The following is a 27,186-nucleotide window of genomic DNA, read 5'->3' as shown; positions in this document are numbered from 1 at the left end:
ATCCCTACATATTTTACCCACTAATCCCTCTAATCTACGCATCCCAGGACACTAAGGGGCAATTTTAGCATGGCCAATCAACCTAACCCGCACATCTTTGGACTGTGGGAGGAAACCGGAGCACCCGGAGGAAACCCACACAGACACGAGGAGAATGTGCAAACTCCACACAGACAGTGACCCAAGCCGGGAATCGAACCCAGGTCCCTGGAGCTGTGAAGCAGCAGTGCTAACCACTGTGCTACCGTGCCGCCCCTATGATAGATATGTCACCTTTTGTTGAAAGCATTTTTTCTTCCTTAAAAGAAGTTCCATGACCAACTTAGTGCAGACCCTATTCCATTAGTACTTTGCATCCAATAAAGTTAAAGTAAAGTTTATTTATTAGTCACAAATAGGCTTACATTAACACTGCAATGAAGTTACTGTGAAAACGCCCTAGTAGCCATGCTCCAGCGCCAGTTTGGGGACATTGAGGGAGAATTTAGCATGGCCAATGCACCTAACCAGCACGTCTTTCAGACTGTGGGAGAAAACCAGAACAACCAGAGGAAACCCACACAGTCACGGGGAGAATGTGCAGACTCCGCACAGTGACCCAAGCTGGGAATTGAACCCGCTAACCACAGTGCCTCCATGCCACCCATTTATTTCATTGAATTTTAAAATGCTATGCTTTGTTGAACTGGAAGCTTCACATTTAAATGATGATTTCCCTTTTTCAGAAACCAATCTAGAATTCTCCATGGTGTCATTCTGAGCCAGCCAGTCAGACAAAAAGATGGGTTAGGTGATGCAAAGAGCCTGGATGAGACAAACAGGATAGAGAGCTTTCTTTAAAAAAAGTGGAGAGAATTAAAAAAAAAAGTAGAAATCATTGGGGCAATTACATGTTCTGAAGTTACATTATCTAAGGTATGTTTTTACTTTTTTCTCATGTTGTACAAATTTTTCCTTTTCAGTTCTAATTATTTTCCTATACTATGTCTTCTGCTTAATTGTCCTATCTCCCACCCTTGCTCTGTTATTAGAATTAGAAATTTCAGGCAAGGAAGTGTCATCTTTAATATTTGTCCATCTAATTTGGCCAGCTGGAAGATTCTGGTCTTTTCTATTGTACTGCTATGCTATGAAGCCAGGCCCAAAATGATGAGTTCTTCCCCAAATTAAAACCCAAAGGTGTGAGAGAAGAACCAACCATCCTTTTCCCTTTTCAATTTATTTTATTTTTACTCATTCTTCATCTTACTTTCATGAAGTAGTAATTATGTACTTTAGAATTAAGCTTGTATGCTGAAGGATGTTTTAAGGAAGTATATATCTATGGCCTTAGGAGCTATCAGTTAAGTTGTCTTGTGTCTTCCCATCGCAAAATAGTAACTTATAAGTTAGGAAAATTTCAGAAAATTATTTCAGAAAATCTTCTAATTTTAGAAGCATTATGGGAGTCTCTTCCGCAACACATGTTCGGGAAATCTCTGCAGTCTTTCCTTACACCTTTTTGGAAAAATGTCAGGAAATTAGCTAGTTTTTTACTTCCTGTTTTAAAAACTGCCTGTTTTATAATGCCCCTTATTCTACACATCCTGTTGCCTGATTTTAGAAACATAGAATTATGATACAGAAGGAGGCCGTCCAGCCCATTGGGTCCAGGCCAGCTCTCTGTTAGAACAACTCAGCTAATCCCATTCCCTAGCCTTTTCCCCATAGCCCCTTGCATTTTTTTCTCTTCAGAAGGACATAGGATTAGAAAATATAAATGTAATAAGTATATGCTTTTAGAGGTACATATTTACAAAGAGGAGAAATTATGGAACAGGAGTAATAACTTGAAGAAATGGAAACAGACCAATTTGTTTGGAGGCACACATTTTGAAGACAGTAGGAGCTCTACTATCAGAGTCAGAGCTTGGCCCCAGATAGTATTCATTATTCCATTCTGTTCAACTATCTTGGTCAACAGATCCTGTTGTGATAAACCTTTATGTTGATCATGATAGTTGAACAGAATGGAATAATGAAGGTGGTATTTTGCTAAAAGTTTGGGAGAAAAGAACCAAAAAGGACAATTGTTGGAAGAACTAGCAATATGCTGACAGGAGGAGAATGGGATAGAAAGGGAGGAACTTTTAAACAAAAGTAAACAAGAAACAATATATTATGGCAAGAGACCAGATAGAATGGCTGTTAGAAAAGTAGTAGTTGACTTTTCAAGTTAGTTACCTCTGGAAGCTTAGGAATGATTTTTGGTTGCAAAAGACAGAAATTTTGAGACACCAGAATGATGAGCATGATTGAAAGTATCATATAGAGATATATAGATTAGGTGGATTAAACGTGGTAAATGCGCAGGGTTACGGGGTTGGGATGGATCTGGTTAGGATGCTCTTTGGAGATTTGGTTCAGACTCAATGGGCCAGATGGCCTCTTTCTGCATTGAGGGGATTCTATGAAACAACAGTCAGAAGAGCTTTGTGGTGATGAGACAAGTAATAATGGGGGTTTGAAGGCAACGATAAAGTCTGGTATTACCATGATAATCAGTAATGTCGTTAAATTGATTGACTTTTTGCTTTAGATGACTTAGGATGGAAAGGAACTTGGCAATTAATGCTGTGCTAATCAGTGGGCAGGCATCTAAAATATCTCAGCTTGTAAACATTGAAGTTCCAAACTTTTTGTAATTTCAACAGAGGGGAAGTTGAAAGTTGATTTGATTTAATTAATTTTTGCTGGACAAAAAACTTATTCTAAATAATGATTAAGGTCATGTTGGATAGATGCCAGAAGAATTTAGGGAGGTGAGGTGGAAAGATTTTTACCAAGGCACTTGAATTGAGTTAAAGTGGCTCAAAGGAATGTTAAAACAAACAGATTTATAGTTCCTTTGGATGTTATTGCAAAGCTTTAGGTTATGCTTATTTCTTGGTGATGGAGGACAATCACTGACACTATGGAACACAAGGTGAAGATTGACTAATCCCAAATATTCCAAATGGAATAATAGAATGTTTCAGCATTGAAGGAGGAATTGTCAGCTGCTTCATCGATGACCTTCCTTCCATCAGAAGTGAGGGTGTTTGCTAACGTTCAGCACCATTCGCAACTCCTCAGATACCAAAGCAGCTGGTGTCCATATGCAGCAAAACCTGGACAACATTCCGGCTTGGGCTCGCAATTGACAAGTAACATGCATGCCACACAAGTGCCAGGCAATGACATCTCCAATAAGAGAGAATCTAACTATCTCTCCTTGACATTCAGTGACATTACCATCCCTGAGTTCTGCACTTTCAACATCTGGGGATTGTTATTGACTAGAAAGTGAACTGGATCAGCCATATACATACTATGGCTGCAAGAACAGGTCAGAGGCTGGGAATTCTGCGGTGAGTACCTCACCTCCTGACTTCCCAAAGCCTGTATGTCTAGAAGGCTTGGGTCAAGAATATGATGTAATAATCTCCACCTGCCTGTATGAGTGCAGCTCCAACAACACACAAGAAGCGTGACACTGTTGAAGACGAAGCTGCCTGCCTGATTGGCACCCTAACCCACACCTTAAACATTAATTCCCGTTCACAATGACAGCAATGTATACTATCTAGATACAAGATGCACTTTAGCAACTCACCTAGACTCCTAGGATGGCAACTTGCAAACTGATGATCTCCACCACCAAAAAGGACAAGGGAAGAAGAAGCATGGGAATACCAGTACCTGCAAGTTCCCCTCCAAATCATATACTGTCCGGACTTGGCACTATATCACCATTCCTTCTAAATTGCCTGGTCAAAATCCTGGAACTCCTTTTTATTATCCTGATCAAAAGGCATGTCATATACATAACTTTAGTCACTGTAAGTGCTCTTATGGGAGCTTCTGAAACTGCCTTTATTTATTTAAAAAAGGAAATTGGTTAACTGCTAAAATGGCTATCAAGAGGAGTTGAGTGACTATTGCTACTTCTGATGTGGAGATGCCGGCGTTGGACTGGGGTAAACGCAGTAAGAAGTTTAACAACACCAGGTTAAAGTCCAACAGGTTTATTTGGTAGCAAAAGCCACACAAGCTTTCGGAGCTCCAAGCCCCTTCTTCAGGTGAGTGGGAATTCTGTTCACAAACAGGGCATATAAAGACACAGACTCAATTTACATGAATAATGGTTGGAATGCGAATACTTACAGCTAATCAAGTCTTTAAGAAACAAACACTGACTATCAAGCTTCTGGAAAGTTCTGAATTGAATCATAATGAGTAGGGATCCCCCCCCCCTTAGACTCTGGGCGGGATTTTCCGACCACGTTCTCCCCAAGGCTGGAAATACCCACCCGAGGTCAACGGACCTTTGCATGGTCCGTCCCTGCCCGCTATGAGTCCCGTGGCAGGCATGATGGGAAAAATTCCACCCTTTATGTCTCCACGTTGGTAATATAACAAAAGAAAGCTGCCAGACCAGTCACCCGCATGTTGAGCGTGAAAGACCACCATTTAACTTTTATTGAATATCAATGACAGTTGACCATGTGACTGAAACTGTCTCTGATATGGAAAACCCAACAATCTATCTATCTTTTGTATATCAATTGCCATTGATCATGTGTTTGAAATTGGCTCTCTGATACTGAAATCCTTTCATCCCAGAACTCAGAAGAGACTTGGGCTCTGTAAAATAATACAGCGAATGGCTCTGCCACTTTAGCTTTTCAAGAACCAAGAAACTTTGAAGTTTTTTAAAAGCCTCCCAGTTTGATTCAAAAATTGTGATTTCACCTGTAAAGAAATTGGATTTCCTGTTACAAAAGCCTCAATTGTCTACATGATCTGCTGAACATTCTTATCTTTGAAGGAACTCTAATTAATCCAGATATATGATCCCAGCTTTCTGAATTTAGTCAAAATACAATTCCAGAGAGGGAAAACTTTCTTCTTCAGTGGACTCTCCAAGACATATGAACAGTTAACCATAGCTTTGATTTAATACTTGTGGAAGTGCACTATCTTCTTTAATTGTATCCTTCTTGAGTGCGTGATCTATAACCAGCGTAGTGTTTAAATCTTTTGCAGTGAGAGTGCGAATAAATAATTTTTGTTTAAACCCATGAAAATTTGCTGCTGGTATATTTTTAACAAGAAAGGGTTTAGAAACATATAGGTCTACCTTTACAAAAACAAACCACACTGATACAAAGAGAAGGGAATTGGAGTTTCAATTTAACTCCCCTTCTCCATAAGACTTCTTATCAGCATTGTGGGTGTACCTATACTACAGGGACTGCAGCTGTTCAAGAACCCAGTCACTTTGCAATAAATGCCAACATCCCATTTGCCTTTTTATTACATGCTGCACCTGTATACCGACTTTCTGCGCTTCATGAACATAGACACCCAGATCCCTCTGCCTGGACGCATTTTGAACCTGCTTTCCATTTAGGTAATTTGTCTTTCTATTTTTTCTGCCAAAATGAATAACCTCACACTTATCCACATTAAACTCCATTTGCCAAATTTTGGCCCACTCTCCTAGCCTATTTATATCTGTCTAAAATTTTTATATCCTCTTCACTGCCTGCTTTCCCACCTATTTTAGTATCATTCACAAATTTTGCTACGTTACACTCTGTCCCTGCTTGCAGATCATTTATATAGATTGTAAACAGATGAAGTCCGAGGACTGACCCCTGTGGCACCCCGCTAGTTACATTTTTTTCTGTTAGTCAGCCAATGCTCAATCCAATCCAGTACTCTATCCCCAATCCCCTACGATCTCACCTTCTGGCTCAGTCTTTAATGCGGCACCTTGTCAAATGCCTTGTGGAAGTCCAGATATACCACATCCACAGGTTCCCCACTATCCACCTTGCTGGTTATGTCCTCAAAGAACTCGAGCAAGTTTGTCACGCATGACTTTCCCTTCATAAAAACATGCTGACAATGATGGACTGAGCTCTGTCTTTCCAAATGCTCAGTCATCTCCTCAATGATTGATTCCAGCAACTTCCTCACCACAAGAAGTCAAGCAACTGGCCTATAGTTTCCTACTTTTTGCCTCTCCCTTTTTGAATAGGGGCATCACATTAGTGTGTTTCCAATCCAACGGGATCTTACCAGAATCCAAGGAATTTTGAACTATCACAACCAATGCATCCACTATCTCTGCAGCCACCTCCTTTAGTACCTTTGGGTGCAAACCAACAGGTCCTGGAGATTTATCTGCCTTTAATCCCGTTAGCTTATTCAATACCGTCTCCCAAGTGATGGTCACTGCACCAAGTTCCTCAGTTTTTGGAAAATCTTAATTATTCTCAGCCATGACTTGCCCATGGCTTGCCCAAAGGAGGCAGAGACTGGGTATAGATGGGTCTTTTTCTAAATGGAGGTCGGTCACCAGTGGTGTGCCCCAGGGATCTGTTCTGGGACCCTTGCTGTTTGTCATTTTCATAAATGACCTGGATGAGGAAGTGGAGGGATGGGTTGGTAAGTTTGCCGATGACACGAAGGTTGGTGGGGTTGTGGATAGTCTGGAGGGATGTCAGAAGTTACAGAGGGACATAGATAGGATGCAAGACTGGGCGGAGAAGTGGCAGATGGACTTCAACCCAGATAAATGCGTAGTGGTCCATTTTGGCAGGTCAAATGGGATGAAGGAGTACAATATTAAGGGAAAGACTCTTAGCACTGTAGAGGATCAGAAGGACCTTGGGGTCCGGGTCCATAGGACTCTAAAATCAGCCCCGCAGGTGGAGGAGGTGGTTAAGAAGGTGTATGGTGTGCTCTCCTTTATCAATCGAGGGATTGAGTTTAGGAGTCCGGGGATAATGATGCAGCTATATAAGACCCTCGTCAGACCCCACTTGGAGTACTGTGCTCAGTTCTGGTCGCCTCATTACAGGAAGGATGTGGAAAGGATTGAAAGGGTGCAGAGGAGATTTACAAGGATGTTGCCTGGATTGAGTGGCATGCCTTATGAGGATAGGCTGAGGGAGCTCGGTCTTTTCTCCTTGGAGAGACATAGGATGAGAGGAGACCTAATAGAGGTATATAAGATGTTGAGAGGCATAGATCGGGTGGACTCTGAGGCTTTTCCCAGGGTGGAAATGGCTGCTACGAGAGGACACAGGTTTAAGGTGCTGGGAGGTAGGTACAGGGGAAATGTTAGGGGGAAGTTTTTCACACACACGGTGGTGGGCGAGTGGAATCGGCTGCCATCAGTGGTGGTGGAGGCAAACTCAATAGGGTCTTTTAAGAGACTCCTGGATGAGTACATGGGACTTAATAGGATGGAGGGTTATAGGTAGGCCTAAAAGGTAGGGATATGTTCGGCACAACTTGTGGGGCCGAAGGGCCTGTTTTGTGCTGTAGTTTTTCTATGTTTCTAAGGTGGCTCGTCACCATCTTCTCGAGAGTAAGTAGGAATGGACAATGAATGCTGGCCTAGCATCTCATGAATGAATGCATAAATAAATAAAAGGTAAACTCACTATGGTTCTTCTGTGAACATGTTATTCTGTTTGCACCTACTCCTTTCTCGTGCCCTACTAAACATTTCCTCAAATATTTCTTTACTTCTTAAGATCTATGGATTTGTCTTCCAACACATTGCTGTAGTACATTTAGAGCATTAATAGCAGTCTATGTAAAATATGTCTTCCAGATGGAAGGCTGCCACAGATATTATATAGATTTCTCGAATACATCAATAAGCAAAATACTGCAGATGCTGGACACCTGAGCTAAAAATGGAAAATTCTTGAGACACTCAGTTCAGCCAGCTTCTGTTGCAAGAGGAAGATAGGGTTCATGTTTCAGATTGATGTGCTTTTATCATCAACGACAAAATAATCACCAACGACAAAATAATCACCAACACCAAACAAAATGATACTGACAGTGTTTTCAGCATTTATTGACTTTATTTTTTATTTCTTCTCTCCTTTCTTTGATAAATTTTGGTTCTCTAGTTATTGACTCACCAGCCAGTGAAAGTAGTTTTGGCCTGATTTTCTTTTTCAAAATCCACCACAATTCTCAATCCGCATATTGGTTCTTCCCTTAACTTGCCTAATGCTTCTTCTTAAATAGACTTTCACTGCTGCTCTCATCCTACTGAATTTCCAGTGTAGCCTGTTTGTACCACTTGGACATGTTTTTTTTATTCATTTGTGGGATGTAGGTTGCACTGGCAATCAAAAAATTCATTGATCAACTCTACTTGCTTGATGAAGAAGCAGCACTCCGAAAGCTTGTGATTTCAGATAAACCTGTTGGACTTTAACCTGGTGAGGTGAGACTTCTTTCTGTGCCTTCAGGAAGGTGGTGGTGCAATGGCACTTGAACTGCTGTAGTATGTGTAATGATGTTGCCATTAGGAAGAGAGTTCCAAGGTTTTGACCCAGTAATATTGAAGAAACAAAGTTGTATTTCCAAGAGAGCATGGTGAGTATTTTGGAGATGATGGCATTCATATGCACCTGCTGCCCTTTCCTTCTAGGTGGTAGAAGTCTTGGCAAGTTGAAGTATGCACTTGTAGCTGGTGTGAACTGCAGCCATGGTGTCTGTTGTGGAGGGAATGAATGTTAAAGGTGGTGGATCTGGTGCCGTTCAAGAAGGTTTATTTGTCCTGGATGGTGTTGAGATTCTTGAGTGTTGTTTGAACTTCATTTATCCAGCATCACATTGCTGACTTGAGCCTTGTAAATAGTTGAAAGGTTTTGGGGAATCAGAAGGTGAATCATTCGCTGCAGAATACCCAGCCTTTGACCTGCTTATGGAAGATCAAATAAGGATACTGAGAATTGTGGTGGATTTTGAAAAGTAATCAGAGAAAAACTACTTTCACTGGTTGGTGAGTCAATAACTAGGGAACCAAAAAAACATGACTTTGGTAATAAACAGGCTGTGGATGAAGGGCTGGTTGATGAACAGCTGACTATCAAGTAACATAGTCATGTTTGACTATAGCTTCTGATAATACCTTGAGCAGTGAGGAAAGGAAATTAAAATGGAAAATTAGGCCAAGTGTTCAGGAAACAAAGGGATGAAGGAAAAGTAAAATTAAAGACTGACTGAGAGCAAGATGGAAGTGAGGTGGATGGGGTGTGGGGCAGGGCCAAAGAGGAGTGAAATTTTTATTGAAAGTCTGCCAAGTACACCATGGTGTGAATACTCTTGTGGGATTTACCAGATTGAGGCACTGGTGATTGCTCTCCGGTTACCAAATACCTGAATCATCATTTTGCCCATTAAAACTGCTAATTTCAAACAAAAGAGGCTATTGAGTATCAAAAGGCCATTTTTATTAGAGATCAAATGTGTCTAATTTATTAGTTCCAGCCTCTTAAAAAGTAATGGAAACAAAAAGATTGTGATCAGGTTTATAGACACTACTTGCAACTTTATACCCAAAGTATTACATTTAGACAATACTCCAGTTTACTGACACATTTTCTGTACCATTAGTTTTCTTTGATTAGGTTCCTAGGTTAGTAGAGTTGACTAGCATCTTGAAAAATATTAAATCTTTTTTTATATGGTTTGTACTATTTTTAGTATTACAGGATCATTGGTCTTCTGCCTAAATAACACAAAATGACTGCTCAGGATTGTTTGTACCAGACCTAATGGCTGCCAATTCTTGTGTGTTGAAAAGAATTAGCCTGGTGGGGCCGTTAATATAAAGATATTTGTTTTGACTTATAACTTCATTTATAACACCGAAATAGAAATGTTACCAGTAGAAAAATGGCAAAAATAAGAATTAAAAATTGTCAAAAAATACATGTTGGTCAGTCTAATTATAATATATAGCTGCTGAAGAATTGATATTGCCAAATTGTTTGTCTGTTAAGTCAATCTGGAAGATTTCCTGTGATAGTTTCACCTTAGTTATACTTAGCAAACAAGATTAAGGAAAATCCCAAAGCGTTTTATATGTTTATAAGAAGAAAGAGGGTAGCTAGGGAAATGGTAGGTCCACTTGGGGACAAAGGAGGGAATTTATATGTGGAGCTGGAGGACGTGGGTGAGGTTGTTCACAAATACTTTGCATCAGTATTCACAAAGGAGAAAGACATGGTGGATGGTGAGTCTAGAGAGGGCTATGTTAATATTCTAGAACATGTTGATATAAAAAAGGTGGTTGAGGTGTTTTGTAAAGCATGCAGGTAGACAATTCCCAGGGCCTGATGGGATCTATCCCAGAATACTGAGAGAGCTGAGGGAGGAAATTGCTGGGGCCTTGTACGAAATCTTTGTATCCTCTTTAGCCACAGGCGAGGTCCCAGAGGATTGGAATAGCCAATGTTGTTCCTTGTTTAAGAAGGGCAACAGGGATTATCCAGGAAATTACAGGCTGGTGAGCCTTGCATCAGTGGTATGGAAATGATTGAAGAAGAGACTTAGGAACATGATTTACTCACATTTGGAAAAGTATGGACTTATTAGTGATAGGCAGCATGGTTTTGTGTAGGGAAGGTTGTGTCTCACAAACTTGATTGAGTTTTTTCAGGATGATTGATGAGGGCAGGGTGGTGGATGGTATCTACATGGACTTTAGCAAGGGTTTTGATAAGGTCCCTCATGGCAGGCTGATAGAGAAGGTGAAGCCACATGGGATCCGTACTGAATTGGTAAGATGGATACAGAACTGACTTGGTCATGGAAGACAGCGTTAAGTTTTATGTTTAAGTTTTATTTATTAGTGTCACAAGTAGGCTTGCATTGACATTGCAATTAAGTTACTGTGAAAATCCCCCAGTCGCTGCACTCCAGCATCTGTTCGGGTACACTGTGGGAGAATTTAGCATGGCCAATGTATCTAACTGGCGTGTCTTTCGGACAGAGTAGCAGTGGAAGCGTGTTTTCAGACTGAAGATCTGTGATCAGTGGTGTTCTGCAGGGACCAGTGTTGGGATCCCTGTTGCTTGAAATGTATGTAAATGATTTGGAGGAGAATGTAGTTGATCTGATTAGTAGGTTTGCAGGCAACACAGAGATTGGGAGAGCTGCGGATAGTGAAGAGGATTGCCAGAAGATACAGCAGGATATGGATAGACTGGAGACTTGAGCAGAGAAATGGCAGATGGAATTTATTCTGGACAAATGTGGGGTGATGCATTTTGGAAGGTCTAATGCAGGAGGGAAGTATACAGTAAATGGCAGAGTCCTTAGAAGCATTAACATACAGAGGGATCTAGTTGTACGTCCTCAGTTCCCTGAAAGTGGCACCACAAGTGGATAAGGCGAGTCAAGAAGGCGTATGACATGCTTGCCTTCATCGGTCGGGGCATAGTGTATAAAAATTGGCAAGTCATGTTGCAGCTTATGGAACTTTAGTTCAGCCACATTTGGAATACTGCGTACAGTTCTGGTCATCACACTACCAGAAGGATGTGGAGGCTTTGGAAAGGGTACAGAAATAGTTTACCAGGATGTTGTCTGGTTTGGAGGGTATTAGCGATGAGGAGAGATTGGACAAACTTGGTTTCTTTTTACTTGAACATCAGAGGCTGAGGGGCGATCAGATAGAAGGTTACAAAACAGATGCATGGTAGAATGGATAGTCAGTGTCTTTTTCTGAGGGTAGAAATGTCAATTACTAGGCGACATAGGTTTAAGGTAAAAGGGGAACGTTGAAAGGAAATGTGAGAAGCAGTTTTGTTTACTGAGGGTGGTAAATGCCTGGAAGTGCTGCCAGAAGAGGTGAAAGAAACAGATACAATAGCAACATTTAAGAGGCATCTTGACAGATACATGAATAGGCAGGGAATAGAGGGATATGGACCACGTTTCGGCAAAAGATCTTTAGTTTAGAAAGGCGTCATGTGTTGGTGCAGGCTTGGTGAGCTAAAGGGCCTGTTCCTATGCTGTACTATTCTTTGTTCACGGTTTTCAATTGTTGACCCTCATACCAGAGCAGCTGAGTATTCTGAAGCAAATATATGTTTGGGCTTTGAATGCTGCAAATAGATTGTTAAAATAAATTGGCCACTAATTTTTCATTTTCAAAATTTCTCTGCAGCCTCTTCATCATATAATTTAAAAGCTACTGCCAATCCTTTACTTATGTAACAAGTGGTTGTAACTTTCTTTCCTCTCCACAACAACATGGCTAATTAAAACTCAAGAACAGGGAATTTAACCTTGATAATCGTGACTTCGCTATTGTTGGAGAACAAATTGGTATCAAGAATATGGATATTTAAAAATATGTTGTTTGTTCTCAGTGCATTATTGTTTGCTATTGTGAGAGTCATTAAGTATTGTATTTTAGTTTTTTTTTGTCTCCTGTATATTGTAGTTTGTATGGAACCTGGGGTCCATATTCCATGTCATTTTGTGTCTATACAAGGATGGCATGTTGTCCAGCTTGCATGAACTGTAAGAGGCATCTGGTCAGGTTCTTACCGGAAATTACAGTAAAGATTTAGATAACGACAGTCATCATGTCTAATAAATTTTGAAGTGGTGCAATGATCCTGTTTCATCGGCATCATTACCATTCCTCAAGATGAAAGTTTTCTTACCGTATCTTTTTATTATAATTTTTTCTGATGGTGTTGATGCATTTAGAGCAGCTTGGTGTGGGTTTCTCTCTCCTTCAATCCAAAATCGGGTAAGCTTGAGTTACAGTATAATTTAGCATTAATAAAAAAACTACCTTGCACCAGCACTACAATTAGTACAATATTTTCAGATTTGTTTTCAGTAGGGATGTAGGCAAATTCTTGAAATGCAGTGATAATCTCATTCTTTTTGCTTCCTTTAATTCTTCTATGTTTTGATGAGAAAGAAGACATATGACGAATAATAATATGAGTTTCGCATGTGCCTTTTGAGCATTAAACAGTAAACTTGACTGTACTTGTTTGACGAATATGTTACAGAAGAGATTTCACTATCAAATATATCTGTTTTGAGGATAATTAAGTCAAAATTTTTTTCAGAAGTATTTTGGCTAACTTATGTAAATCGTTTATTAGTGTAAAATTAGAGTTGGAAAGAGAGACAAACTTTTAATCAAATTGATTAATTTATTAGGAAGATGACATGATGTGAATATTGTCGTAGTTATAAGAGTCGTCCAGTGGAGAAAAGGCCCATCGAGTCTGCACCAATAATAACCGCTAGTGCTTGCCCATCTGACCATCCCATCTATATCTACCTACAACCTTTTTCACTATTAACCACCCTACCAATCTTGGTGTCATCTGCAAGCTTGCTTATCATTCCCCCTACATTCTTATTTATGTATATAATAATGAAGCTTACTCCTTTCTTGTACAGCATGGACTTGATGTTGTTAAATGCTGCTCACCTCTTTGCCAGGTCTGCACTCATATCCCAGTAAATCCTGATTAGATGGCCTTGCTAAGTGACATCACGGTGTTCCGTTGGCCACAGAAGAACAAATTCCTGCTCCTTGTAATGATGGGACCATACTACCATGGCTCACAGTGGGTTGCTGGGTGAGGTTTCGTTTGAAAGATACAATGGGATCTGTCTGTCTCTGGGGGTTTGGGGAAAGTCTCCTCGCCAAGCACCTCTTTGAATAAAACCGGCATAGACTGTGTTGTTGTTAGGCCCTTGATCTTCTATGATAGTCCAATAATGCATAGGTTTTATCGTCTTGATCGGTTTTCTAAGTCATTGATTTTAGCCTGCTATGACACGCTCTTCTTGATCGCCACGGTCAGCTTGGACTCTAGCATATAGATCCTGTCAATGTGGTCTGAGAGGGCTACCTTGATGTTGGAAAGGGTGTTTTGAGAATCCACAGCTAGAAGAATGATGTTGAGCAAGGACTGAATTGGGTCCAGTTGCTCTTCGAATTAATTTTTCAATTTCAGAGCCAAACCTTTTGGATTTGTCGAGCACTGTGACAAGAATTTCTGAGTTTCAATTGTCGGAGGCATGGGGAAGCTGGTTGCCTCCTTAGCTGAAGCCATCTTGGCAGGCGTGTTCTTATCTTTCAATTCTCCCCTCCCCTGTCTGTATAGTTTTTAAGCTCTTAGGCATACTTGAGGAGACTTGGTGCCCGAGTTTTATGTTAACTTTTGTAGTAATAAAAACTACATTGGTGTAGTGAAAATTATTTCGCAATGTAAAATCATCAGGAGAAGCACCTTGTGAGTTTCCTCTACATTGTTCAATCAAAAGTCCGTACCTTATTTCTAATACACACAATGCAAATATAAATTACTTAAATTATCTCTATTTCCTAATATCCTCATGACATGGAAATATTTTCTTGCTAGGGGCGGAGGTTGGAGTGTCTGCGACCTATTACACATGCAGCAATGTTCCCCTTTCTACTTGCAATCCCTGCCTGGCGCACTGAAATTTCAGGATCTTGGTATTTTAGCGGTGGTAGGGAGAGGGAAATGTGGGTTTAGCTGCATTTGGAGGCAGTCCTTGGTGGGCCTGATATCTTGAATAGTTGGAGAAAGAGTGTGTCATTAAAAATAAATTGTGAATTTTAAAGTTTTGTGTAAATATTGATTTTGGTGTTTTGTGATTGATTCCTGGATATCTGCTATATCAATATGTGAACCTGCTAATTACTATCGGCAAATTCAGCTGGCCATGGGAGCAGTTAGTTAATTTTTGGTATTGTAAATGTGACGAGAGTGGTTTTCTCATCTATTACTGACATCTGTTACATTTTACAGGGGCGGCACAGTGGTTAGTACTACTGCCTCAGTGCCAGGACCGGGGTTCAATTCCAGCCTCGGGTGACTGTCTGTGTGGAATTTGCACATTCTTCCTGTGTCTGCGTAGGTTTCCTCTGGGTGCTCCAGTTTCCTTCCACAATCCAAAGATGTGCAGGTTAGGTGGATTGGCCATGCTGAATTGACCCTTAGTGTCTGGGGGATTAGCAGGGGTTAGCATGGGGTTACAGGGATAGGGCCTGCGTGGGATTGTTGTTGGTGCAGGCTTGATGGGCCGAATGGCCTCCTTCTGTGCTGCAGGGATTCTATGATTCTCGCAGGTGGACACTTGGATATTGCTGCAAATGCAATTTTTATTTTGCAAAGATGAACTCCAGTATAAACATTGAGGTTAATTCATAAGTTTATCGAACAAAAGCAGGAGCAGCAGGTTTATAATTTTCTATATTTTTTTTACAACACAGCCTCTCTGCTTTAAAAATACCATGATAGTTGAGCCTGTCAGCAGCAAATGCAGCGTGAAAGCAGCTTGTAATGGGATGAATAGCAAACAGTGGGAGGGTATATTTTTAAGATAAATTTCAGGGCACAGAGAGTGAGAGCGAATACAGGGTGAGGGCTGGAGGAAGGGAGAATGTGGATGAGGTAAGAGCAGGAGTGGGGACAGCATGCGAATAGGGCTAGAGGAAGATGAGAGCAGGGATAGGGCTTAATTTGGCCAAAGGAAGGTGGAAGGGAGCCCAAAGAAAGCGGAGACAAAAACGGTTGATGAAGGAAGGGCCGTGGATGTCGTCTATATGGATTTCAGTAAGGCATTTGACAAAGTCCCTCATGGCAGGTTGGTTAAGAAGGTTAAGGCTCATGGGATACAAGGAGAGGTGGCTAGATGGGTAGAAAACTGGCTTGGCCACAGGAGACAGAGGGTAACAGTCGAAGGGTCTTTTTCCGGCTGGAGGTCTGTGACCAGTGGTGTTCCGCAGGGCTCTGTACTGGGACCTCTGCTATTTGTGATATATATAAATGATTTGGAAGAAGGTGTAACTGGTGTTATCAGCAAGTTTGCGGATGACACGAAGATGGCTGGACTTGCGGAAAGTGATGAACATTGTCGGACAATACAGCAGGATATAGATAGGCTGGAAAATTGGTCAGAGAAATGGCAGATGGAATTTAATCCAGATAAATGCGAAGTGATGCATTTTGGAAGAACTAATGTAGGGGGGAGTTATACAATAAATAGCAGAGCCATCAAGAGTATAGAAACACAGAGGGACCTAGGTGTGCAAGTCCACAAATCCTTGAAGGTGGAAGCACAGGTGGAGAAGATGGTGAAGAAGGCATATGGTATGCTTGCCTTTATAGGACGGGGTATAGAGTATAAAAGCTGGGGTCTGATGTTGCAGCTGTATAGAACGCTGGTTAGGCCACATTTGGAGTACTGCGTCCAGTTCTGGTCACCGCACTACCAGAAGGATGTGGAGGCTTTAGAGAGAGTGCAGAGAAGGTTTACCAGGATGTTGCCTGGTATGGAGGGTCTTGGCTATGAGGAGAGATTGGGTAAGCTGGGCTTGTTCTTACTGGAAAGACGGAGAATGAGGGGAGACCTAATAGAGGTGTACAAAATTATGAAGGGTATAGATAGGGTGAACAGTGGGAAGCTTTTTCCCAGGTCGGAGGTGACGATCACGAGGGGTCACGGGCTCAAGGTGAGAGGGGCGAGGTATAACTCAGATACCAGAGGGGCGTTTTTTACACAGAGTGTGGTGGGGGCCTGGAATGCGCTGCCAAGTAGGGTGGTGGAGGCAGACACACAGGCATCGTTTAAGACTTACCTGGATAGTCACATGAGCAAACGAATGGTCTAGTTGGACCAATGAGCGGCACAGGCTTGGAGGGCCAAAGGGCCTGTTTCCTGTGCTGTACTGTTCTTTGAGACAGGACAGGGTGAGACGTGGGGCCCCAAGGAAGGCAGAGTGGGGTCCATCTGTGTGTGAGAGTGGAGAGTGAAGGGGAGGGAGTGAGTGAGGAGGAGGATGGGTGAGGGGAAGGGGTAGTGCATTCGTGTGTGCTCATTGTAAGTCTCTGGGTTCTCATTCACCCTCACACCAACATACACTCTGACAGTGGTTGAGGAGGACTGAGTGAGCTCCTTGAAACTGGAAGTTTGCCAGATACACACACACATTCACCCTTTCACACTCTTAATTGTCTTCTTTATTTATTACTCAGTTTTTATAATGATCAATTCACTGCTCTGACACTTTATTGCTTTATTTTCATACTTGAGTCATTTTTTAAAAAAAATTCCCATTTAATGTATTTAAAAAAAAATGCTCATCAACAGCTTGAGTGAGAATATTTTTGATAAGTGGCTCCCCTCACGTGAAGATGTTGGACAAGTATGTTTTAAAAACTTTGAGCAGAAATACTCTTCAGTATAGCTGACTCGCATTAATGCACCCGCGAAATAAGGTATGTCGCAAATGCCGAGTGTAGTCCAAATTGGGGGTTGGTGGGGTTTGGAAGTGGTGGAGGAAAAATCAGGGGAAGCATTTTGAGCCAAGTCTAGGAACCCAGTACTTCTTCACCTCAACATTCCAGCTCTTTCTCTCTCTCTCTCTCTGTCTCTCTTCGTCGTCCTCCTCCACCCCACCACCTCACTGCTGTGACCAAATTGGGGAATTGTTGCATCTTTTAACATTGAAAAAAATCCTGTACTATTGCTACTTACGTGCATAATAGGCGAGACCATTTTTAAAATGATTTCAATGCAAAATGAACCGATGTACAGATTTTATGTACGTGTACAAATACATTTATTGGGAATTGCCAGCTGGATTCACAATAATGTGCATAATTTATCTCTATGGCTTGCTACGGGCATTTGCAGGTTGTATATATTTTGTAATTCTCTGTTTATTTCTTTGACATGTCTTATAACTCGGCTGAGTTCAGCAATAAATGTGTAGCATCTTTCCTAGCAGTTGTGTCTCCATGTTACTTGGCTTTCTCCTCTTTTTTCCTCCCACCTTGATTTGTACCAACCAAATTGGGACACTTGGCAGATATTAGAAACATAGAAACATAGAAAACTACAGCACAAAACAGGCCCTTCGGCCCCACAAGTTGTGCCGAACATATCCCTACCTTTTAGGCCTACCTATAACCCTCCATCCTATTAAGTCCCATGTACTCATCCAGGAGTCTCTTAAAAGACCCTATTGAGTTTGCCTCCACCACCACTGACGGCAGCCGATTCCACTCGCCCACCACCCTCTGTGTGAAAAACTTCCCCCTAACATTTCCCCTGTACCTACCCCCCAGCACCTTAAACCTGTGTCCTCTATTGGAAAAGTAGTCATGAACAAGCCAATAATTCACAAGTTATTTACTGTTAATTTATTTTTTTCTAAAACCCTTCAGCACCACTCTGGTATAAAGCAAGAAACACTCATTTGTATGGGTTAAAGTTAATTCTAAGATAGCATGATGGCTTTGGTATATTCAGGACAGAGAACTGCATGCACAACAGTACATTTGCTATGCATTTTGAGTTCAGATAGAAGTGAAATTACAAATGCTTGAGGTCTGCAATGAAACCGAAAATGTTGGAAATGTGACACATGGTTGACTCGATGTTAATTTGTTTTTAACAGTTCAGTGCAGATTTGTGAAGTTTGTCCAACCTCTTCGGCAGAAAATTGGTTCAGTGAGCCCCTTTGCTTCATTAAAGAAATCCTAACATTATAGCTAAACTGTAAACATGAGAAAGTATCAGTTTTGTCTGCAACATAGATAATTGAATTTAGTATAAGGTGATTTAGAGATATCGAAGAGGTGAGCTTCTGTATTTTGGCAAACAAGAGAAACTTTTGAAATATTTTAAAATGTTCATTAGCAATTCTATATGAACATTTATTCTTGATATTTTGGTTCCTGCTAAGGAGTGGTTACGTTGTTCCAAATTTTTTGTATATTGCACTTAAACAACTCTACTCTGAGATTTACTTTCATTTGATGTTCCTGTAAACATGTAAATTTGATTCCTGGGACGGAAACACTTACAGAACATTTCCCTCACTGCTGGATTGCTTTGGTGGTATCACAAACTGAGAGTATTCCCATGCACCCTGGAGTAGCTCCATAGTAAGAAGTTTAACAACACCAGGTTAAAGTCCAACAGGTTTATTTGGTAGCAAAAGCCACACAAGCTTTCGAGGCTCTGAGCCCCTTCTTCAGGTGAGTGGGAATTCTGTTCACAAACAGAACTTATAAAGACACAGACTCAATTTACATGAATAATGGTTGGAATGCGAATACTTACAACTAATCCAGTCTTTAAGAAACAAAACAATGGGAGTGGAGAGAGCATCAAGACAGGCTAAAAAGATGTGTATTGTCTCCAGACAAGACAGCCAGTGAAACTCTGCAGGTCCACGCAACTGTGGGAGTTACAAATAGTGTGACATAAACCCAATATCCCGGTTGAGGCCGTCCTTGTGTGTGCGGAACTTGGCTATCAGTTTCTGCTCAGCGACTCTGCGCTGTCGTGTGTCACGGGCATTCGGACTCTGATATTCGGGCCAGCGGTCACGGGCATTCGGACTCTGATATTCGGGCCAGCGGTCACGGGCATTCGGACTCTGATATTCGGGCCAGCGGTCACGGGCATTCGGACTCTGATATTCGGGTAAGTGTTCTCCAAGGCGGCCTTCGCGACACACGACAGCGCAGAGTCGCTGAGCAGAAACTGATAGCCAAGTTCCGCACACACAAGGACGGCCTCAACCGGGATATTGGGTTTATGTCACACTATTTGTAACTCCCACAGTTGCGTGGACCTGCAGAGTTTCACTGGCTGTCTTGTCTGGAGACAATACACATCTTTTTAGCCTGTCTTGATGCTCTCTCCACTCCCATTGTTTTGTTTCTTAAAGACTGGATTAGTTGTAAGTATTCGCATTCCAACCATTATTCATGTAAATTGAGTCTGTGTCTTTATAAGTTCTGTTTGTGAACAGAATTCCCACTCACCTGAAGAAGGGGCTCAGAGCCTCGAAAGCTTGTGTGGCTTTTGCTACCAAATAAACCTGTTGGACTTTAACCTGGTGTTGTTAAACTTCTTACTGTGTTTACCCCAGTCCAACGCCGGCATCTCCACATCATGAGTAGCTCCATAGTGCATGGGTATTCAGCTTTTGTCTTCGGAATTCAGCTCAGCTTTTGTCTTTGAGCTATGTAGCTGCATACTGAAAGCGTCAAGGATCGTGTACATGCATATATTATAATGGCAAGTTTAGAATGTGATTTCTTCATGATGAACTATTTCCTATTTTCATTAGAAATTTCAAAAAAATTTATAACAAGCTTTGAATGTGACCAAACTTGGTCACTGAGGTGTTAATGTCTTAACTTTCCTGGCTCCAATCATAGACTTTGGCATGTGTAATTTTCTTCATGGTGCAGCATTTCCTTGAAAGACAGTGGGTCTTGTACTGTCCTTGTGATGGGATACTGGTAGCATTTCTTGCCATATTGCCATAATCTTTGTGTTTAGAAATAAGGTTAAGCTTGGTAGATAATCTGAGTAAACGCTATACACAGAAAATGCACCCATGGTATAATAGGAAAATGATCAGAAGATATTCTTTATTCATTTTTGGGATGTGGGCGTTGCTGGCTAGGCCAGCATTTGTTGCCCATCCTTAATTGCCATTGAGAAGGTAGTTATGAGCTGCCTTCTTGAACTGCAGCAGTCCATGTGGTCGAGGTACTCCAACAATGCTGTTTCAGGTGAGAGTGATGTGGAGATGCCGGCGTTGGACTGGGGTAAACACAGTAAGAAGTTTAACAACACCAGGTTAAAGTCCAACAGGTTTATTTGGTAGCAAAAGCCACACAAGCTTTCGGAGCTCTAAGCCCCTTCTTCAGGTGAGTGGGAATTCTGTTCACAAACAGAGCATATAAAGACACAGACTCAATTTACATGAATAATGGTTGGAATGCGAATACTTACAACTAATCAAGTCTTTAAGAAACAAAACAATGTGAGTGGAGAGAGCATCAAGACAGGCTAAAAAGATGTGTATTGTCTCCAGACAAGACAGCCAGTGAAACTCTGCAGGTCCAGGCAACTGTGGGGGTTACAAATAGTGTGACATGAACCCAATATCCCGGTTGAGGCCGTCCTCGTGTGTGCGGAACTTGGCTATCAGTTTCTGCTCAGCGACTCTGCGCTGTCGTGTGTCGCGAAGGCCGCCTTGGAGAACGCTTACCCGAATATCAGAGGCCGAATGCCCGTGACCACTGAAGTGCTCCCCAACAGGAAGAGAACAGTCTTGCCTGGTGATTGTCGAGCGGTGTTCATTCATCCGTTGTCGCAGCGTCTGCATAGTTTCCCCAATGTACCATGCCTCGGGACATCCTTTCTTGCAGCGTATCAGGTAGACAACGTTGGCCGAGTTGCAAGAGTATGTACCGTGTACCTGGTGGATGGTGTTCTCACGTGAGATGATGGCATCTGTGTCGATGATCCGACACGTCTTGCAGAGGTTGCTGTGGCAGGTTTGTGTGGTGTCATGGTCACTGTTCTCCTGAAGGCTGGGTAGTTTGCTGCGGACAATGGTCTGTTTGAGGTTGTGCGGTTGTTTGAAGGCAAGAAGTGGGGGTGTGGGGATGGCCTTGGCGAGATGTTCGTCTTCATCAATGACATGTTGAAGGCTCCGGAGGAGATGCCGTAGCTTCTCCGCTCTGGGGAAGTACTGGACAACGAAGGGTACTCTGTCCATTGTGTCCCGTGTTTGTCTTCTGAGGAGGTCGGTGCGGTTTTTCGCTGTGGCGCGTTGGAACTGTTGAACAATGAGTCGAGCGCCATATCCTGTTCTTATGAGGGCATCTTTCAGCGTCTGGAGGTGTCTGTTGCGATCCTCCTCATCCGAGCAGATCCTGTGTATACGGAGGGCTTGTCCGTAGGGGATGGCTTCTTTAACGTGTTTCGGGTGGAAGCTGGAGAAGTGGAGCATCGTGAGGTTATCCGTGGGCTTGCGGTACAGTGAGGTGCTGAGGTGACCGTCCTTAATGGAGATGCATGTGTCCAAGAATGCAACCGATTCCGGAGAGTAGTCTATGGTGAGTCTGATGGTGGGATGGAACTTGTTGATGTCATCATAGAGTTGTTTCAGTGATTGTTCACCATGAGTCCAAAGGAAGAAAATGTCATCGATGTATCTAGTGTATAGCATCGGTTGAAGGTCCCGTGTGGTGAAGAAGTCTTGTTCGAACCTGTGCATGAAGATGTTGGCATATTGAGGTGCGAATTTGGTCTCCATGGATGTCTCGGCACTCTACACCAGCATCCCCCATGACGATGGCTTTGCTGCAACGGCCTCAGTGCTCAGCGCCAACAACTGCCAGTTTCCGGATGCAATTTTACATCTCATCCGCTTCATCCTGGACCACAATATCTTCACCTTCAACAACCAGTTCTTCATCCAGACACACGGAACAGCCATGGGGACCAAATTCGCACCTCAATATGCCAACATCTTCATGCACAGGTTCGAACAAGACTTCTTCACCGCACGGGACCTTCAACCGATGCTATACACTAGATACATCGATGACATTTTCTTCCTTTGGACTCATGGTGAACAATCACTGAAACAACTGTATGATGACATCAACAAGTTCCATCCCACCATCAGACTCACCATAGACTACTCTCCGGAATCGGTTGCATTCTTGGACACACGCATCTCCATTAAGGACGGTCACCTCAGCACCTCACTGTACCGCAAGCCCACGGATAACCTCACGATGCTCCACTTCTCCAGCTTCCACCCTAAACACGTTAAAGAAGCCATCCCCTACGGACAAGCCCTCCGTATACACAGGATCTGCTCGGATGAGGAGGATCGCAACAGACACCTCCAGACGCTGAAAGATGCCCTCATAAGAACAGGATATGGCGCTCGACTCATTGATCAACAGTTCCAACGTGCCACAGCGAAAAACCGCACCGACCTCCTCAGAAGACAAACACGGGACACAGTGGACAGAGTACCCTTCGTTGTCCAGTACTTCCCCAGAGCGGAGAAGCTACGGCATCTCCTCCGGAGCCTTCAACATGTCATTGATGAAGACGAACATCTCGCCAAGGCCATCCCCACACCCCCACTTCTTGCCTTCAAACAACCGCACAACCTCAAACAGACCATTGTCCGCAGCAAACTACCCAGCCTTCAGGAGAACAGTGACCATGACACCACACAACCCTGCCACAGCAACCTCTGCAAGACGTGCCGGATCATCGACACAGATGCCATCATCTCACGTGAGAACACCATCCACCAGGTACACGGTACATACTCTTGCAATTCGGCCAACGTTGTCTACCTGATACGCTGCAAGAAAGGATGTCCCGAGGCATGGTACATTGGGGAAACTATGCAGACGCTGCGACAACGGATGAATGAACACCGCTCGACAATCACCAGGCAAGACTGTTCTCCTCCTGTTGGGGAGCACTTCAGCGGTCACGGGCATTCGGCCTCTGATATTCGGGTAAGCGTTCTCCAAGGCGGCCTTCGCGACACACGACAGCGCAGAGTCGCTGAGCAGAAACTGATAGCCAAGTTCCGCACACACGAGGACGGCCTCAACCGGGATATTGGGTTCATGTCACACTATTTGTAACCCCCACAGTTGCCTGGACCTGCAGAGTTTCACTGGCTGTCTTGTCTGGAGACAATACACATCTTTTTAGCCTGTCTTGATGCTCTCTCCACTCACATTGTTTTGTTTCTTAAAGAATTGATTAGTTGTAAGTATTCGCATTCCAACCATTATTCATGTAAATTGAGTCTGTGTCTTTATATGCTCTGTTTGTGAACAGAATTCCCACTCACCTGAAGAAGGGGCTTAGAGCTCCGAAAGCTTGTGTGGCTTTTGCTACCAAATAAACCTGTTGGACTTTAACCTGGTGTTGTTAAACTTCTTTCAGGTGAGAGTTCCAGGATTTGTACTCACTGACCGTGAAGGAATGGCACTGTATTACCAAGTCAGAATAGTGGGTGGCTTGGAGGGGATCTTCCAGGTGGTGGTATTCCCATATGTCTGCTGCCTTTGTCCTAGACGGTGGTGGGTGTGGGTTTGGAAAGTGCTTTCTCAGGAGGCTCGGTGAGTTCCTGCCTGCATCTTGTAGACATACTGCTGCCACTGTACATTGGTGATTGAGAGAGTGGAGGGGTTGCTATTTTTTCCTGGATGGTGTCAAACTTCTTGTGTTGTTGGAGTTATCCACTCAAATAAATGACAACCAAATTGTGAAATCTAATGTTTAACTGTTTGGATGAGCTTTTGAATAGCTCTACATTTTTTGGAACTCGTGTGCTTTCTTGTCCTTCACTGCATTGCTGGACAGCCCCAGGATCTTGGCTGTCAGGTTACTGTGGCCACCTACTAGTTGGCAAAATGGATCTGAATGAAAACATGCACAATACATGGTAGGACCTGCATCAAACGGGCATAATTTTTCAAATGGATGCCACTGTGATTGCAGGCAGAGACGTACAATATTACTTCACCTGTATTTTTATTTGTCTCCTCTATCAGGGAAGAAAATATTGTAAACTGTGCATGGAATACTTGCAATTAAATTGACTGTTTTTTTTATTGATGTGAAAGGGTTTTTAAAAAAAAAGTGTACCTAAAATAGTTTCACTCATCAGTTGTTTTTTTATTTAACATGAAAATATTGGTTCTGTAACAATCACTGTTTTCAGGATCTTTGTATTATATACAGGGAAAGTTTGAGTTGGTTAGCTTTTTTTAAAACTGTCAAATGTCTTTGATTATAACTTGGTGAATGTTTATTTTGTCCTTGTAATGTATTAATCATAATGAGCTGATGGTTGATAAGGAGAGGATTAAGACATTTTTAAGACTTTTTTTTTTGTCTAGGTTTACTGGACTGGAAGGACCAAGCGGCTTTGGTTTTGAACTGACTTTCCGGCTAAGACGAGAAACTGGGGAAACAGCACCTCCAACCTGGCCTGCTGAGCTGATGCAGGGTCTGGCCAGATATGTATTCCAGTCAGGTAAAGTTCAGTAATTGTTCATTGCTGACATTGTGTAGAACCTAGACCAGATTTTGCTTGCAGTCTATTTTCTCCTGTTAAAAACAAAACATCTACAGCTTGTATTGTATTAAGGGTTCAATGCAGTATTGAAAGTCAATTTCTGAACCATGTTGCATTTTGTACTTTTGCCCTTGGAATTTCCTCCTCACTGATGTACCTTTACAATAATGTACGCTGCTTCTCAAATTGGTGGGGTTCCACATGAAGGATTCCTCACCATCCTCTGTCAAATGCTGTCACTTGCAGTCTATTTTCTCCTGTTAAAAACAAATAAACTGATTAGCAATGTAGCATACTGAAAAGTGACATTGAAGTGGTGCATGTCAAATTGAGAACTTGTAAGAGAAAAGGTAGATATGCAAGCATTATAGTTTGGGATCTTTGGGCAGTAATAGGCATGTGCTGTGAAAATGAGTGCTGCTGTGAACAAATTTGACGGATTGGAGATTGTCAGGATGTACGCAATAGAATTGAGATGAACACAAAAATACCATTGCCATCCCATATCCACCTTTCTCCTTCTGATGATGCCAGTGACCTTTTGGTACTGCATCGCTGTGCTATGGACAGGTTCAGCTTTTACTAGTTTTTCTATTTGTTGATGTTCTTTACATCCTGCTGTTTGACGTTTTGTTTGCCTGATGCAGGTGCAGTGCAACTTCCCACCTTTCCACAGTCTGTCAGAGTACTCCCAGGGTTTCCTCATTAAATTTCATAGCCATTTATCTTCTTCCTGGTTATTGCCATGCTGTCCAGAGAAGCAGAAAGCCAACATTAAGGGACAGAATTTTAAGAACAACGAGCACAAATAAGGGTAAACTTTGGTTGGTGGCAGTTTTAACAATATCTCCAGGCACTTTAAAAAATATTCTATACTTTAAAAGTAGGATTCTAGAGCAGAATGTTGAGGGGCCAACTAGAGAACAAGCTGATTCTAGATCTAGTATTATGTAATAAAAAAGGGCTAATTCATATTCTAGTTGTCAAAGATAGAATTTTACATTATGTTTGAAAGTGAGGAAGTTCAATCTGCAGACGGGATGTTAAAGTTGAATAAAGGAAATTATGATGGCATGAGGGACAAATTGGTTGAGGTGGATTGGAAAAATATATTAAAAGCTAAGACTGTGCGTAGGCAATGGATAGTCTTCAAAGGACTTTTACACAGCTTACAGCACCTATGCATTCCTTCAATGTGCAAAAACCCCAAAAACTACAGTCAACCTTGACAAAGGAAGTTAAAGATTGTGCAAGATTTAAAATTTAATTACAAAAGTTTATAAATTTGCCAGAAATAGTAGTAAACCTGAAGATTGGGAGGTTTTTAAAATATAGCAAAGAAGGCCAAGAAACCCGATAAAGTAAAGGAAAACAGAATATGAATGTAATCTGTCATAAAACATGAAGCTAGGTATGTAAAAAGGAAGCCTTTGGCTAAGATGAATGTGAGTTCATTAAAGGCAGAGTCGGGAGAATTCATAATGGGGAATATAAAAATTGCAGGGAACCTAAATGATTACTTTGTGTCTGTTTTCACTAAGGAAAATACAGGAAATTTCCCAGATGTAGAGATCCAAGGGACGAGGGAGAATGCAGAATTGAAGGAAATTAGTCTGGGTAAGAAAGTTGTATTGGATAAATTAATGGGACTGAAAGTTGATAAGTCCCCAGGATCTGATATGATGCATCCCAGAGTGCTGAAGGAGGTTGCTATAGAAATATAGATGTATAGATGTATATACATGTATATAGAAATATAGATGTATTTGGTGATCATCATCTAAAATTCTGGAGTGGTTCCTGAAGGTTGGAAGATAGCAAATGTCACCCACTATTTAAGAAGAGAGGGAGAGAGAAAAAAAGGAACTACAGACCTGTTAGCCTTGCATCAGTAGTAGGGAAAATGCTAGAATCTATTGTAAAGGATGTGATAAATGGACACTTGAACAATCATGACCTGATCGGGCATAGTCAGCATGGATTTATTTGATTTGATTAATTATTGTCACATGTATTGGGATACAGTATTGTTTCTTGCATGCTATACAGACAAAGCATACCATTCATAGCCAAAAGAGAAAATGCTGGAAAATCTCAGCAGGTCTGGCAGCATCTGTAAGGAGAGAAAAGAGCTGAGGTTTCGAGTCTGGATGACCCTTTGTCAAAGCGCCATTCGTACCATTCATAGCGTACATAGGGTAGAAGGAAAGGAGAGGGTGCAGAATGTAGTATTACTGTCATAGCTAGGATGTAGAGAAAGATCAACTTAATATAAGGGAGGTCCATTCAAACGTCTGGCAGCAGGGAAGAATAACTCAAATCAAATCAAATAAATTCATGCTGACTCTCTGCAAGTGGAGAATACATGGTTGGACTTT

At 42.0% G+C, this 27,186-nt stretch overlaps 2 protein-coding genes across 7 annotated transcripts in view; one reads left to right on the top strand and one right to left on the bottom strand.

The window, feature by feature from the left end:
* LOC144500377 (uncharacterized) overlaps nt 1-27,186 on the bottom strand; it is a 417,466-nt gene that overhangs the window by 243,484 nt on the left and 146,796 nt on the right. The window lies entirely within an intron of this gene.
* The window catches only part of sufu (suppressor of fused homolog (Drosophila)), a 138,385-nt gene that overhangs the window by 28,909 nt on the left and 82,290 nt on the right, over nt 1-27,186 (top strand). For all 6 annotated transcript variants that reach the window (XM_078223127.1, XM_078223128.1, XM_078223130.1 and 3 more), the window contains one exon: nt 24,630-24,766. In XM_078223127.1, the coding sequence (XP_078079253.1) occupies nt 24,630-24,766 (137 nt within the window). The remainder of the gene's footprint in view (nt 1-24,629; nt 24,767-27,186) is intronic.

This window comes from Mustelus asterias, chromosome 11 (assembly GCF_964213995.1).
Source record: "Mustelus asterias chromosome 11, sMusAst1.hap1.1, whole genome shotgun sequence".
NCBI lineage: Eukaryota > Metazoa > Chordata > Chondrichthyes > Carcharhiniformes > Triakidae > Mustelus > Mustelus asterias.
The sequence above is the reverse complement of the archived record's forward strand: the minus strand, read 5'-3'. Positions and strand labels throughout refer to the sequence as shown.